The sequence below is a fragment of the Prionailurus viverrinus genome, chromosome B4, assembly GCF_022837055.1.
Source record: "Prionailurus viverrinus isolate Anna chromosome B4, UM_Priviv_1.0, whole genome shotgun sequence".
Classification (NCBI taxonomy): domain Eukaryota; kingdom Metazoa; phylum Chordata; class Mammalia; order Carnivora; family Felidae; genus Prionailurus; species Prionailurus viverrinus.
In genome coordinates this window covers 21,964,663-21,979,729 of record NC_062567.1, presented here as the reverse complement: position 1 = coordinate 21,979,729, position 15,067 = coordinate 21,964,663, and the positions used below count along the sequence as shown (strand labels likewise).

Here is a 15,067-nt window from a genome sequence, read left to right as displayed (position 1 = left end):
TATATATGTATAATATATATTATATATATAAGATATATAACATATATCTTATAAGTTATATATATAACTTATATATAACCTATATACATATAGGTATACATATATAGATATATATGTATATATCTATACATAGATATGTATAGATATATAGATATACATACACCAACACACATGCGCACACACACACACACACACATATACAACTTCTTTATTCACTAATCTGTCAATGGACACTTGCGCTGGCTATTGTAAATAATGCTGCAATAAATACAGGGGCACAAGTGTCCCACTGAATTCGTGTTTTTGTATTCTTTTGGTTAGTATCCAGTAGTGCAATTACTGGATCATAAGATAGTTCTGTTTTTAATTTTTGGAGGAACCTCCATACTGTTTTCCACAGGGGCCGCAGCCATTTGCATTTCCACCAACAGTGCAAGAGGTTTCCTTTGTCTCCACATCCTCGCAGACACTTGCTTCTTGTGTTTCGGAGTTTAGCCACTGGGACAGGTGTGAGGTGGTAACTCCTTGTAGTTTTGAGGAGCATCTCTTCATGTGTCTGTTGACCATCTGTGTGTTGTCTTTGGAAAAATGTCTCTTTATGTCTTCTGCTCATTTGTAAACTGGGCTTTTTTTGGGGGGAAGAATGTTGAGTTGCATGAATTCTTTATACATTTTGATTACTAACTCATTACTGGATAGGTCATTTGCAAATAGGTCATTACTGGATAGGTCACTAACCCATTACTGGATAGGTCCCATTCCATAGGGTACCTTTTAGTTTTGACTGTTTCCTTCACTGTGCAAAAGTTTTTTTCTTTAGATGTAGTCCCCATAGTTTATTGTTACTTTTCTTCCCTTGGCTCAGGAGACATAACTAGAAAAATGTTGCTACAGCCAAAGTCAGAGAAATGACGGCCTGTGCTCTCTTCAAGGATTTTTATGGTTTCAGGTCTCATATTAAGTCTTTAATTCATTTTGAGTTTATTTTTGTGTATGGTAAAGAAATTGGCCCAGTTTCATTCTTTGGCATGAGGCTTGTCCAGTTCTACCAACACTATTTATTGAAGAGACTGCCTTTTCCCCCACTAGATAGTCTTTCCTGTTTGTTGAAGATTAACTGCCCATACAGTTGTAGATTTATTTCTGGGTTTTTGGTTCTATTCCATTAAGCTATGTGACTATTTTTATGCCAGTACCAACCATACTGTTTTAATTACTACAGCTTTGGAATAAAACTTGAAATCTGAGATTGTGATACCTCCAGTTTTTCTTTTTCAATATTGCTTTGGCCACTCAAGGTGTTTTGTGGTTCTATACAACATTTAGGATTGTTTGTCTACTTCTGTGAAAAATGATAGGGATTGCATTAAATCTTTAGATTGCTTTGGGTAGTGTAGACAGTTTAAAAATATGTATTCTTCCAATCTATGAGCATCAGATGTCTTTCTATTTCTTTCCATCATCTTCAATTTCTTTCATCAGTGTTTTATAGTTTCCAGGTTGTTCAAACAGGTTGTTCAAAATTTGGACCCTGTTTTAAAAAAGCTTTCACTCATCTATTTTGCCTCTACCTCTTCTAACCTGTGAAATATCCAGGAAAGGCCCAGTCTGAGTTTCTATAACCAAGTGTGACAGGGAAGGAATTCTCTGAAATGGTTGAAAATTATATGTATAAAAGTTACCACAATGACTTATCACTTTACACATGTCAGAATGGGTAAAATTCAAAGTGCAAAAAACAAGTGTTGGTAAGGGTGTGGAGAAAAAAGAACCTTTGTGCACTGGTGATGGGATGTATATTGGGACAGCCACTGTGAAAACCAGTATGGAGGTTCCTCAAGATTAAAAATAGAAATACCATATGATCCAGTAATTCCACTACTGGGTATTTATTTACCCAAGGAAAATGAAAATACTTATTTGAAAAGATATATGCACCCCTATCTTCATTGCAGCATTATTTACAATAGACAAGATATGGAAGCAACCCAAGTGTCCACCAATACATGAACAGACCACACACACACACACACACACACACACACACACACACACACACACTGGAATATTACGCAGCTATAAAACAGAATGAGATCTTGCCATCTGCAACATCATGGATATACCTAGACGGAAATCCTATATGATTTCACTTATATGTAGGATCTAAAAAAGGGAACAAGTGAACAGAGAAAAAGCAGAAACAGACCCATAAATACAGAAAATTGACTTGCCAAAGGGAGGGGAGGTTAGGAGATGGACAAAATGGGTGAAGGGGAGAGGGAAGTTCAGGTTTCCAGTTATAGAAAGAGTAAATCACAAGCATCAAAGGTACAGCATAGGGAATATAGTCACTGGTATTGTAATAGCATTATACATTAACAGATGGGAGCTACACTTATGGCAAGCATAGTGTAACATACAGAGTTGTTGAATCACTTATTACATTGTGTGTCAAGTAGACCTCAGTTTAAGTAAATATACCAAAGTTAAAGAACAAGTTTCTATGTTATTAGTGGAAGTACTAACCAGAGATTAAAAGATTAAAAATTATCAAGTCCAACTTTTTTCCTACACTGGTCTTGCTTTATTTAAGTCCATATAACTAGCAAGACCTTAGAAACCTTCAGGGGCATTCAGATACCCAAGGAGAGAGACTGCTATAAAAATGGTCCTGGTAGTTGTGCCTCTATTTCTGTATACGCTGCCTGAATATTTTCTTCCCTATGAGCTCCCACTCCTACATCACTCTTCAGCACGGTTCAGTGGCATTCTCCAACCTTTAAATCTTTAGCCTGTGAAGGCACAGACTCCTAAAACAAGGATGGGCTCAAATGACCGAGGGTAGGAGCCATGTCCTGCTCCTGGAGAACAAGTTAATTGGGAGTCTCAGTCATCCACACAGTCACCTCAACATGGGCATGTTATCACCTATCCAGATGAAGCTCCCTTACTGATTTGACAAGTCAGTCCTACCCCTGCCCAGCCCTACAGGTACATGGGAAGGGCATCACAGACTTAGGAAAAGAGGCGGAGTGAGGAAACAGCTTGCCTTGGACCATACATCTCTATAGTTCAGAATCTCCACCACCCCCCCCCCACCCTCAATTCCTTGAAAGGATCTAAGCCATCCTCCCTAAGTTGGGGTGGAGGTAGATGATATCATATTTCTATTTGCTGTAAATAGACTCTTCCCAGCAGCTCAAATAATTAATCTCTCAACGGAAAATCTGAAGTATGCTCATACCTTCAATGAAACCAACACAAACAAAAGCAGAAACCTGTTCAGGACCCTCTTGAACTCTCTATTTGAATATGCCTTTCTAAACAACTCCCACAATCCTGGGACCTTCATTCCTGTCATTCACCTTTATCTAACTTGGCATAAACCCTAATATTCTGACATCTTATCTAAAACTCTTATTCCTATCCAACTCAGTGTTGTTCTTCTTGAAACCTGGTCTCCTCTGCTAATTCGATTCTTACCCTCCTTTATTGTATTCATTAGGCCCACTCCCCAGCTTTCTATTATTAAAACATTTGCCTGCAACATGAAAGAAAGAAAGAAAGAAAGAAAGAAAGAAAGAAAGAAACCTGAATTTAAATGTCATTTCTGTCACTTATCATATCCAAATAGGTCACTTCAATCTCTTTTGAGTTTCAAATTCTCCATGTAAAACAAGCATTTGGCAAGGAGGTTAAACATGGGTTGAAATACCAGAGGGTATTTTTATGAATTAATCTCTGAGGTTCCCTAAATCTTGAGATTCTATGTGCTTTTGATTTGGCCTCTGGAAAAATGGAGAGTCCTTAGTTGGCAGACGTGGAAAAAATAATGGAAAAAAAAGAAATACCAAGAAAAGCAGAGAAGAAAGTAAAAAAGCAAAAACATAGTACAGAAAAGTCATGGGGAAAAGTCTACAAAAAAAGAAAAAGCTTCCTAGAACTAGGCAAGGGTACTAGCCCAAAGGGAAAACCAGACTGGGAAGTTAGGAAACAGAGATCAGATAGAAATATCCTCGATGCAGTAGAAGATGGTGGCGTAGGAGGACGCTGGGCTCACCGCGCGTCCTGCTGATCACTTAGATTCCACCTACACCTGCCTAACTAACCCAGAAAACCACCAGAAGACTCGCAGAACGGAATCTCCGGAACCAAGCGCAGACGAGAGGCCCACGGAAGAGGGTAGGAAGGGGAGAGAGGCGGTGCGCGCTGCACAGACTGGCGGGAGGGAGCCGGGGCGGAGGGGCAGCCTGCCGGCCAAGCAGAGCCCCCGAGTCTGGCTTGCAAAAGCGGAGGGGCTGGACGGAGTGTGTTCCGACAGCAAACGGGACTTAACAACTGGAAGGTTGTAAGTTAACAGCTCTGCACTGCTCGGAAAGCAGGAAGTCTGGAGGACAAAGGGAGGGAGAGTTGCTGAGCCCCCGGAAGACAGAGCTCAGTTTGTTGGGGAACAAAGACGCTCACCAGTGCCATCTCCCTCGCCCATCCCCCAGCCAAAATCCCAAAGGGAACCAGTTCCTGCCAGGGAACTTGCTTGATCCGCGCAAACACCCAACGCTGTGCTTCTGCGGAGCCAACCCTCCGGGAGTGGGTCTGACTCCCTCCTGCTGCCACAGGGCCCCTCCTGAAGTGGATCACCTAAGGAGAAGCAAGCTAAGCCTGCTCCTCCTGCCCCCGTGCACCTTGCCTACCCACCCCAGCTAATACGCCAGATCCCCAGCACCACAAGCCTGGCAGTGTGCAAGTAGCCCAGACGGGCCACGCCACCCCACAGTGAATCCCGCCCCTAGGACAGGGGAAGAGAAGGCACACACCAGTCTGACTGTGGTCCCAGCGGTGGGCTGGGGGCAGACATCAGGTCTGACCGCGGCCCCACCCACCAACACAAGTTATTCAAACAGCACAGGGGAAGTGCCCCGCAGTTCCACACCACTCCAGGGACTATCCAAAATGACCAAACGGAAGAATTCCCCTCAAAAGAATCTCCAGGAAATAACAACACCCAATGAACTGATCAAAAAGGATTTAAATAATATAACAGAAAGTGAATTTAGAATAATAGTCATAAAATTAATCACTGGGCTTGAAAACAGTATAGAGGACAGCAGAGAATCTCTTGCTACAGAGATCAAGGGACTCAGGAACAGCCAGGAGGAGCTGAATAACGCTTTAAACGAGATGGAAAATAAAATGGAAACGACGACGGCTCAGATTGAAGAGGCAGAGAGAATACGTGAACTAGAAGATAAAGTTATGGAAAAAGAGGAAGCTGAGAGAAAGAGAGATAAAAAATTCCAGGAGTATGAGGGGAAAATTAGAGAACTAAGTGATACACTAAAAAGAAATAAGATACGCATAATTGGTATCCCAGAGGAGGAAGGGAGAGGGAAAGGTGCTGAAGGTGTACTTGAAGAAATAATAGCTGAGAACTTCCCTGAACTGGGGAAGGAAAAAGGCATTGAAATCCAAGAGGCACAGAGAACTCCCTTCAGACGTAACTTGAATCGATCTTCTGCACGACATATCATAGTGAAACTGGCAAAATACAAGGATAAAGAGAAAATTCTGAAAGCAGCAAGGGATAAACGTGCCCTCACATATAAAGGGAGACCGATAAGACTCGTGACTGGTCTCTCTTTTGAAACTTGGCAGGCCAGAAAGGATTGGCACGAGATCTTCAACGTGCTGAACAGAAAAAACATGCGGCCGAGAATCCTTTATCCAGCAAGTCTGTCATTTAGAATAGAAGGAGAGAGGGGCGCCTGGGTGGCGCGGTCAGTTAAGCGTCTGACTTCAGCCAGGTCACGATCTCACGGTCCGTGAGTTCGAGCCCCGCGTCGGGCTCTGGGCTGATGGCTCAGAGCCTGGAGCCTGTTTCCGATTCTGTGTCTCCCTCTCTCTCTGACCCTCCCCCGTTCATGCTCTGTCTCTCTCTGTCCCAAAAATAAATAAACGTTGAAAAAAAAATTTAAAAAAAAACACACTTTAGAATAGAAGGAGAGATAAAGGTCTTCCCAAATAAACAAAAACTGAAGGAATTTGTCACCACTAAACCAGCCCTACAAGAGATCCTAAGGGGGATCCTGTGAGACAAAGTCCCAGAGATGTCACTACAAGCATAAAACATACAGACACCACAATGACTCTAAACCTGTATCTTTCTATAATAACACTGAATGTAAATGGATTAAATGTGCCAACCAAAAGACACAGGGTATCAGAATGGATAAAAAAACAAGACCCATCTATTTGCTGTCTACAAGAGACTCATTTTAGACCTGAGGACACCTTCAGATTGAGAGTGAGGGGATGGAGAACTATTTATCATGCGACTGGAAGCCAAAAGAAAGCTGGAGTAGCCATACTTATATCAGACAAACTAGACTTTAAATTAAAGGCTGTAACAAGAGATGAAGAAGGGCATTATATAATAATCACAGGGTCTATCCATCAGGAAGAGCTAACAATTATAAATGTCTATGCGCCGAATACCGGAGCCCCCAAATATATAAAACAATTACTCATAAACATAAGCAACCTTATTGATAAGAATGTGGTAATGCAGGGGACTTTAACACTCCACTTACAGAAATGGATAGATCATCTAGACACACGGTCAATAAAGAAACAAGGGCCCTGAAGGATACATTGGATCAGATGGACTTGACACATATATTTAGAACTCTGCATCCCAAAGCAACAGAATATACTTTCTTCTCGAGTGCACGTGGAACATTCTCCAAGATAGATCATATACTGGGTCACAAAACAGCCCTTCATAAGTATACAAGAATTGAAATTATACCATGCACACTTTCAGACCACAATGCTATGAAGCTTGAAATTAACCACAGGAAAAAGTCTGGAAAACCTCCAAAAGCACGGAGGTTAAAGAACACCCTACTAAAGAATGAGTGGGTCAACCAGGCAATTAGAGAAGAAATTAAAAAATATATGGAAACAAACGAAAATGAAAATACAACAATCCAAACGCTCTGGGATGCAGTGAAGGCAGTCCTGAGAGGAAAATACATTGCAATCCAGGCCTATCTCAAGAAACAAGAAAAATCCCAAATACAAAATCTAACAGCACACCTAAAGGAAATAGAAGCAGAACAGCAAAGGCTGCCTAAACCCAGCAGAAGAAGAGAAATAATAAAGATCAGAGCAGAAATAAACAATATAGAATCTAAAAAAACTGTAGAGCAGATCAACGAAACCAAGAGTTGGTTTTTTGAAAAAGTAAACAAAATTGACAAACCTCTAGCCAGGCTTCTCAAAAAGAAAAGGGAGATGACCCAAATAGATAAAATCATGAATGAAAATGGAATTATTACAACCAATCCCTCAGAGATACAAACAATTATCAGGGAATACTATGAAAAATTATATGCCAACAAATTGGACAACCTGGAAGAAATGGACAAATTCCTAAACACCCATACTCTTCCAAAAATCAGGAGGAAATAGAAAACTTGAACAGACCCATAACCAGCGAAGAAGTTGAATCGGTTATCAAAAATCTCCCAACAAATAAGAGTCCAGGACCAGATGGCTTCCCAGGGGAGTTCTACCAGACGTTTAAAGCAGAGATAATACCTATCCTTCTCAAGCTATTCCAAGAAATAGAAAGGGAAGGAAAACTTCCAGACTCATTCTATGAAGCCAGTATTACTTTGATTCCTAAACCAGACAGAGACCCAGTAAAAAAAGAGAACTACAGGCCAATATCCCTGATGAGTATGGATGCAAAAATTCTCAATAAGATACTAGCAAATCGAATTCAACAGCATATAAAAAGAATTATTCACCATGATCAAGTGGGATTCATTCCTGGGATGAGGGGCTGGTTCAACATTCGCAAATCAATCAACGTGATACATCACATTAACAAAAGAAAAGATAAGAACTATATGATCCTGTCAATCGATGCAGAAAAGGCCTTTGACAAAATCCAGCACCCTTTCTTAATAAAAGCCCTTGAGAAAGTCGGGATAGAAGGAACCTACTTAAACATCATAAAAGCCATTTATGAAAAGCCCATAGCTAACATCATCCTCAATGGGGAAAAACTGAGAGCTTTATCCCTGAGATCAGGAACACAGCAGGGATGCCCACTCTCACTGCTGTTGTTTAACATAGTGTTGGAAGCTCTAGCATCAGCAATCAGACAACAAAAGGAATCAAAGGCATCAAAATTGGCAAAGATGAAGTCAAGCTTTCGCTTTTTGCAGATGACATGATATTATACATGGAAAATCCGATAAACTCCACCAAAAGTCTGCTACAACTGATACATGAATTCAGCAAAGTTGCAGGATACAAAATCAATCAGTTGCATTCTTATACACTAACAATGAAGCAACAGAAAGACAAATAAAGAAACTGATCCCATTCACAATTGCACCAAGAAGCATAAAATACCTAGGAATAAATCTAACCAAAGATGTAAAAGATCTGTATGCTGAAAACTATAGAAAACTTATGAAGGTAATTGAAGAAGATTTAAAGAAATGGAAAGACATTCCCTGCTCATGGATTGGAAGAATAAATATTGTCAAAATGTCAATACTACCCAAAGCTATCTACACATTCAATGCAATCCCAATCAAAATTCACCAGCATTCTTCTCGAAACTAGAACAAGCAATCCTAAAATTCATATGGAACCACAAAAGGCCCCGAATATCCAAAGTAATTTTGAAGCAGAAGACCAAAGCAGGAGGCATCACAATCCCAGACTTTAGCCTCTACTACAAAGCTGTCATCATCAAGACAGCATGGTATTGGCACAAAAACAGACACACAGACCAATGGAATAGAATAGAAACCCCAGAACTAGACCCACAAACGTATGGCCAACTCATCTTTGACAAAGCAGGAAAGAACATCCAATGGAAAAAAGACAGTCTCTTTAACAAATGGTGCTAGGAGAACTGGACAGCAACATGCAAAAGGTTGAAACTAGACCACTTTCTCACACCATTCACAAAAATAAACTCAAAATGGATAAAGGACCTGAATGTGAGACAGGAAACCATCAAAACCCTAGAGGAGAAAGCAGGAAAAGACTTCTCTGACCTCAGCCGTAGCAATCTCTTACTCGACACATCCCCAAAGGCAAGGGAATTAAAAGCAAAAATGAACTCCTGGGACCTTATGAAGATAAAAAGCTTCTGCACAGCAAAGGAAACAACAAAACTAAAAGGCAACCAACGGAATGGGACAAGATATTTGCAAATGACATATCGGACAAAGGGCTAGTATCCAAAATCTACAAAGAGCTCACCAAACTCCACACCCGAAAAACAAATAACCCAGTGAAGAATTGGGCAGAAAACATGAACAGACACTTCTCTAAAGAAGACATCCGGATGGCCAACAGGCACATGAAAAGATGCTCAACGTCACTCCTTATCAGGGAAATACAAATCAAAACCACACTCAGATATCACCTCACGCCAGTCAGAGTGGCCAAAATGAACAAATCAGGAGACTATAGATGCTGGAGAGGATGTGGAGAAACAGGAACCCTCTTGCACTGTTGGTGGGAATGCAAACTGGTGCAGCCACTCTGGAAAACAGTGTGGAGGTTCCTCAGAAAATTAAAAATAGACCTACCCTATGACCCAGCAATAGCACTGCTAGGAATTTACCCAAGGGATACAGGAGTACTGATGCATAGGGGCACTTGTACCCCAATGTTTATAGCAGCACTCTCAACAATAGCAAAATTATGGAAAGAGCCGAAATGTCCATCAACTGATAAATGGATAAAGAAATGGTGGTTTATATACACAATGGAGTACTACATGGCAATGAGAAAGAACGAAATATGGCCCTTTGTAGCAATGTGGATGGAACTGGAGAGTGTGATGCTAAGTGAAATAAGCCATACAGAGAAAGACAGATACCATATGTTTTCACTCTTATGTGGATCCTGAGAAACTTAACAGAAACCCATGGGGGAGGGGAAGGAAAAAAAAAAGAGGTTAGAGTGGGAGAGAGCCAAAGCATAAGAGACTCTTAAAAACTGAGAACAAACTAAGGGTTGATGGGGGGTGGGAGGGAGGGAGGGGAGGGTGGGGGATGGGTATTGAGGAGGGCACCTTTTGGGATGAGCACTGGGTGTTGTATGGAAACAAATTTGACAATAAATTTCATATATTGAAAAAAAAAAAGAAATATCCTCTAAATAGATGTTGATTTTAATTAATGTAACATGGTCTACACCTAGATATCCCTCACTTACAGAAAACTAATTCATCTCAAGAAGAGGAGATATCACTACATCTAAGAACCTGCCTGATTAGATCTTCCTTATGGAAAAGCTGTGATACCATGGCCATAGCTGAGATCCACCCTAAAATCTCTGATGGTAAAAACAAGAGACTAGTTACCATTGCACTAATTACTTCTAGTTATCACTAGTGGTCAGCTGAGATCCACCCTAAAATCTCTGATGGTAAAAACAAGAGACTAGTTACCATTGCACTAATTACTTCTAGTTATCACTAGTGGTCAAATATATTAGGGCAAATCCTTGGACTCACCTGGTTTCTTAAGAACACTCTAAATTAGAGTTCATACATCATTAATTTTGACATTCTGAGTTGATCTGACTAGGATCTGTATCTTAATCCCAGTGGTGCTGAGGAACCCAAGAATGGATGTGGAAGCTACACAGGCTGACAGGCAAACCCCCAGGTCAGCTACTCATTAACAATGGAATCACGGGTCAAGTAATCAACCTCCCTGAACCACAGCTGCCAAAGTAATAAAAAGTAGGCTACAATAACACAGCTACTTTGCAAAGCTATACAATGACTATATAATTTAACAGATGTTAAGCATATGATACAGTGTCTAGTCCAGGATAGAACACTCAACAAATGCTTTTTTCTCTGCATTCCCTTAGGCAACACATAATTTTCATCTCATTTCATTTATATTTTGAGAGAGAATACAGAGAGAGAGAGAGAGAGAGAGAGAGAGAGAGAGAGAGAAAATAACCCAACCAGGCTGTCAGCACAAAACCCAACATGAGGCTTGAACTCACAAACCTGAGCTGAAATCAAGAGTCAGACACTTAACTGACTGAGCCACCCAGGTGCCCCAACAAATGTCATTTTTAAAAATCCATAAAAATCCTACCTGGTTAAAGAGTCTTCCTCAGAATTCTTATCTTCTACTAAAGAAAAAAGTAAAATACATTTTAAATCAACATTAGAAAAAATATAGGAAATTAAAAGTGTACAGCTAATGATTTGTTAAAAAGTATTCCTTTGGGACCACACCTGGAAACCACACTACACTGAATGGTAATTATACGACTGGTAGGCTTAATGCACTAAGAAATCTTACTTTCTCTTCTATACTGACCAAAAGTAAGAACGGTTTTTATCAGAATTTGATACCTACAAGTGAACTGATGTTTACAGTGACCATACCTGACTGACCCTATGACACTGGAGGAAAATGGTATCATTAGGAGAATGATTATCATAAGCTGACAATGTCAAACTTAAACTAGCATGATTTTTCTGGACTTCCACTACTAGAGGAGTTAAAAGAGAGTATCTTTATTTTGCTGTAACATGGCAGAACTTCCCCAGCTCTTCAGCAGAGACTGTTCAATTTTAGGATGAAACATCCCCTCACAAAGTGTGGTCTATAGCTATTGCACTTTGCAGCATGGCAAAACCATAGCAAACAGACTCTCCCTGGCCTTATTTCCAATGGCAAGGTAAAGTAAAGACTCGGGATTCCAGTTTTATAAAGTTCTAACCTCTTGAGACTGTCTCCTTCCATTGCTAGAGAGTCTATCTAGACCCACCGTATATCACAGAGGAGGATGATCCCAATGTTAGTGCTATGTAGTGGTTCATGATGTCATTTTTCTCAACCCTCCCCATTAGGTGACACACATCTAGAGAAATCATGCTTTTTTTCATGTAAGGCATATGTCATCAGATCCTCTACTGATGAGCAACAAAACAAAACAAAGGGCAAAGAATATCTTGAATGCCTACATTCAATTACCGGGGAATTTTAATTTTCTAAACATTCAAACATATCCATTGTATGATTCTAACTATATGACATTCTGGAAAGAGCAAGACTATGGAGGTAAGGGTTGGGGTGAATGTAGGGATAAAGGGGCACAGCACAGAGGACTTTTAAGGCAGTGAAACTCTTTCACACAATACCACAAAGGTGGATTCACATCATTATACGTTTGTTAAAACTCATAGAATGTATAACACCAAGGCTGAACACTAATGCAAATTAGAGACTTTGCCTGAAAATGATGAGTTAGTGTCTATATAAAATGCACCACTGTTGTCAGGGTGCCTGGGTGGCTCAGTTGGTTAAGCATCCAACTCTTGATCTGAGCTCAGGTTATGATCTCACAGTTCATGGGATCAAGTCCTGCATCAGGCTCTGTGCTGACAGCACAGGATTCTTTCTCCCCTCTTTCTCTGCCCCTTAGCTGCTCACACGCATGCATGCTCTCTCGCTCAAAACTAAACAAAGGAACTGAAAAAAAAATACTACTAAAAATGTACCACCGTCGTGCAAGATGTTGACAACAGGGGAGGCTAGGCGTGTAAGGGAGTGTGGTATGGTATATGGAGACTCTCTGTACTTTCTATTATATTTTGCTGTGAACTTAAAACTGCTGTAAAAAATAAGGCTTATTAAATGTAAAAAAAAAAAAAAAAGGTATCCATTGAAGCTACTCTTACCATATATTAAAGCATGATACAGTCACCTTGAAAATTAAGATAGAGATCAAAGTAACACAATATGGGTACTGTCTCCCAAATTGAAGTATATGAAAATACATAAAGCAAAATACAAAAATACAAAAGTTATCTGTATACTTAGGCAAGAAAATAATTGATGAATATGATCAAATATCTTATAACTATAAACAGGGATTCAGCACTATATGAATCAAACCTGGGTTATCCATATAATTAAGGATTTTATTCTAAATCAAAAATCATTATGTTTATCGTATCTAAGAATCACAATGAAAGCTTAATCACATAAAAAAAGATTATAATGACCTAATATTGCCCTAGTAATTTCTGTACAAATACCTACTTCATATGGATGATGAAATTGAAACCAGTACCATGTTATACCATCATACTACTTGCGATTAAAATAAAATTTTAAGACACCACCAAAAATTAAGTTAGGGCTATAATTCCTATGCAGAAAAGATTTCATCCAAGAGGCCAAAGATTGCTACCCTCAGAACATCCTACTTGAATGACTAGCCCTTGGTTGTTACCTGGGATCTTGGATTTAAGGAGGGTTCCCACCATTCCCTAGCAGGTTAAGAGTGGCTCACTGTGCCTAAATGTGGTACAATCTTAAGGCCGTATACTTGATTTCCTTCTGGAAACCTGGAATTTTGGTACATGCTAAGGAGAAGATGCCTATGTGATTAGCATTTGAGGAAAACCTCAGGCACTGAGTATCCATAAGACTCCTACTGGCAGACAACATTTCACTTGTGCTGTCCTAATTTGATGCTGGAGGAATTAAGCACATCCTGCTAACTCCACAGGGAAAGGATTCCTGGAAGCCTGCGCTTGGTCTCCTCTGGACTTCACCCCATGCACCTTTTCTCTGTGCTGATTTGCCTTTCTAGCCTGTCCCCATACCAAACCACAGGCATGGGTACAACTATATGCTGAGTTCTGTGAGCTCTTCTAGTGAATAATCAAATCTGGGTGTCGTTGGGGTGCCTCTAACACAACTGCGTTATACGGAATTTTTATTATTTAGGTTGATGTCTTATACATGGTTACAGTCAGAAGGTTATTTCACAGAATACTTTTCCTGGAATCTCTTTTTCTTGGTACTTGCCTTGAAATTCCTACATTCCTATATATCCATTTGAAGAAAGGTATAAAAGGAATAGATGAAATAATGATGTCAGAAAGTGTGAAACAAGCAACAATCCTATTTTACTCAGGGAAAAAAAAAAAAGAGAATCCTGATGATTGCCACTATGTTCTACCGTATAAAAGTTCCTCTCAAATATGAAAAATCAGTTAATTTTCTCCAACTAACTAGGACTTAGTTCATTTTTCTGGCAGCTAGGAATCAAAGAAGTAACAGGGATTGTTCTAGAAAAAACATAACTATCAGACGGAGTATGAAAACATAATACTGATTATAGTTTTTTTGTTTCTTTTCCTTGATTTCTTAGAAAATTAAAGATATAGTTCACCTATTAAAGGCAGTTATTGCCAAAATAATCAAAAAGTCAAAATTACTGCATCCAAATTGTCAGATGAATTATCCACTCCACCCTGAAAAGAGGAGATTTGAGAATTAAAGATCAATAGGACCCATTTGGGGGAAGGCAAAGTGAGTTAGCTTATATATAACTGGTTCAAAACTTGGCATTCCACAGGAGTACTGATACATAGGGGCACTTGTACCCCAATGTTTATAGCAGCACTCTCAACAATAGCCAAATTATGGAAAGAGCCTAAATGTCCATCAACTGATGAATGGATAAAGAAATTGTGGTTTATATACACAATGGAATACTACGTGGCAATGAGAAAGAATGAAATATGGCCCTTTGTAGCAACATGGATGGAACTGGAGAGTGTGATGCTAAGTGAAATAAGCCATACAGAGAAAGACAGATACCATATGTTTTCACTCTTATGTGGATCCTGAGAAACTTAACAGAAACCCATGGGGGAGGAAGGAAAAAAAAAAAAAGAGGTTAGAGTGGGAGAGAGCCAAAGCATAAAAGACTCTTAAAAACTGAGAACAAACTGAGGGTTGATGGGGGGTGGGAGGGAGGGGAGGGTAGGTGATGGGTATTGAAGAGAGCATCTTTTGGGATGAGCACTGGGTGTTGTATGGAAACAAATTTGACAATAAATTTCATATATTAAAAAAGTAAAATAAAATAAAATAAATAAAAACTGATAGACTCAAAAAATAAATAAATAAACCAATGGATGCTTTGTTTAAAAAAAAACAAACACTTGGTATTCCAATTGGCCATATATTCTTGTTAAGTC

The 15,067-nt window shown here is 39.6% G+C and overlaps 1 protein-coding gene across 16 annotated transcripts in view; it reads right to left on the bottom strand.

The window, feature by feature from the left end:
* Positions 1–15,067, bottom strand: part of ANKRD26 (ankyrin repeat domain containing 26) — a 114,982-nt gene that overhangs the window by 79,897 nt on the left and 20,018 nt on the right. For 13 of the 16 annotated variants that reach the window (XR_007153753.1, XR_007153752.1, XR_007153754.1 and 10 more), the window contains one exon: positions 11,154–11,190. Coding sequence is in view for 11 of the 16 variants with exons in the window: in XM_047865208.1 (XP_047721164.1) it covers positions 11,154–11,190 (37 nt within the window). In the remaining 5 variants the exon portion in view is untranslated. The remainder of the gene's footprint in view (positions 1–11,153; positions 11,191–15,067) is intronic. The other 3 variants (XM_047865211.1, XM_047865218.1, XM_047865219.1) reach the window with 1 other exon arrangement.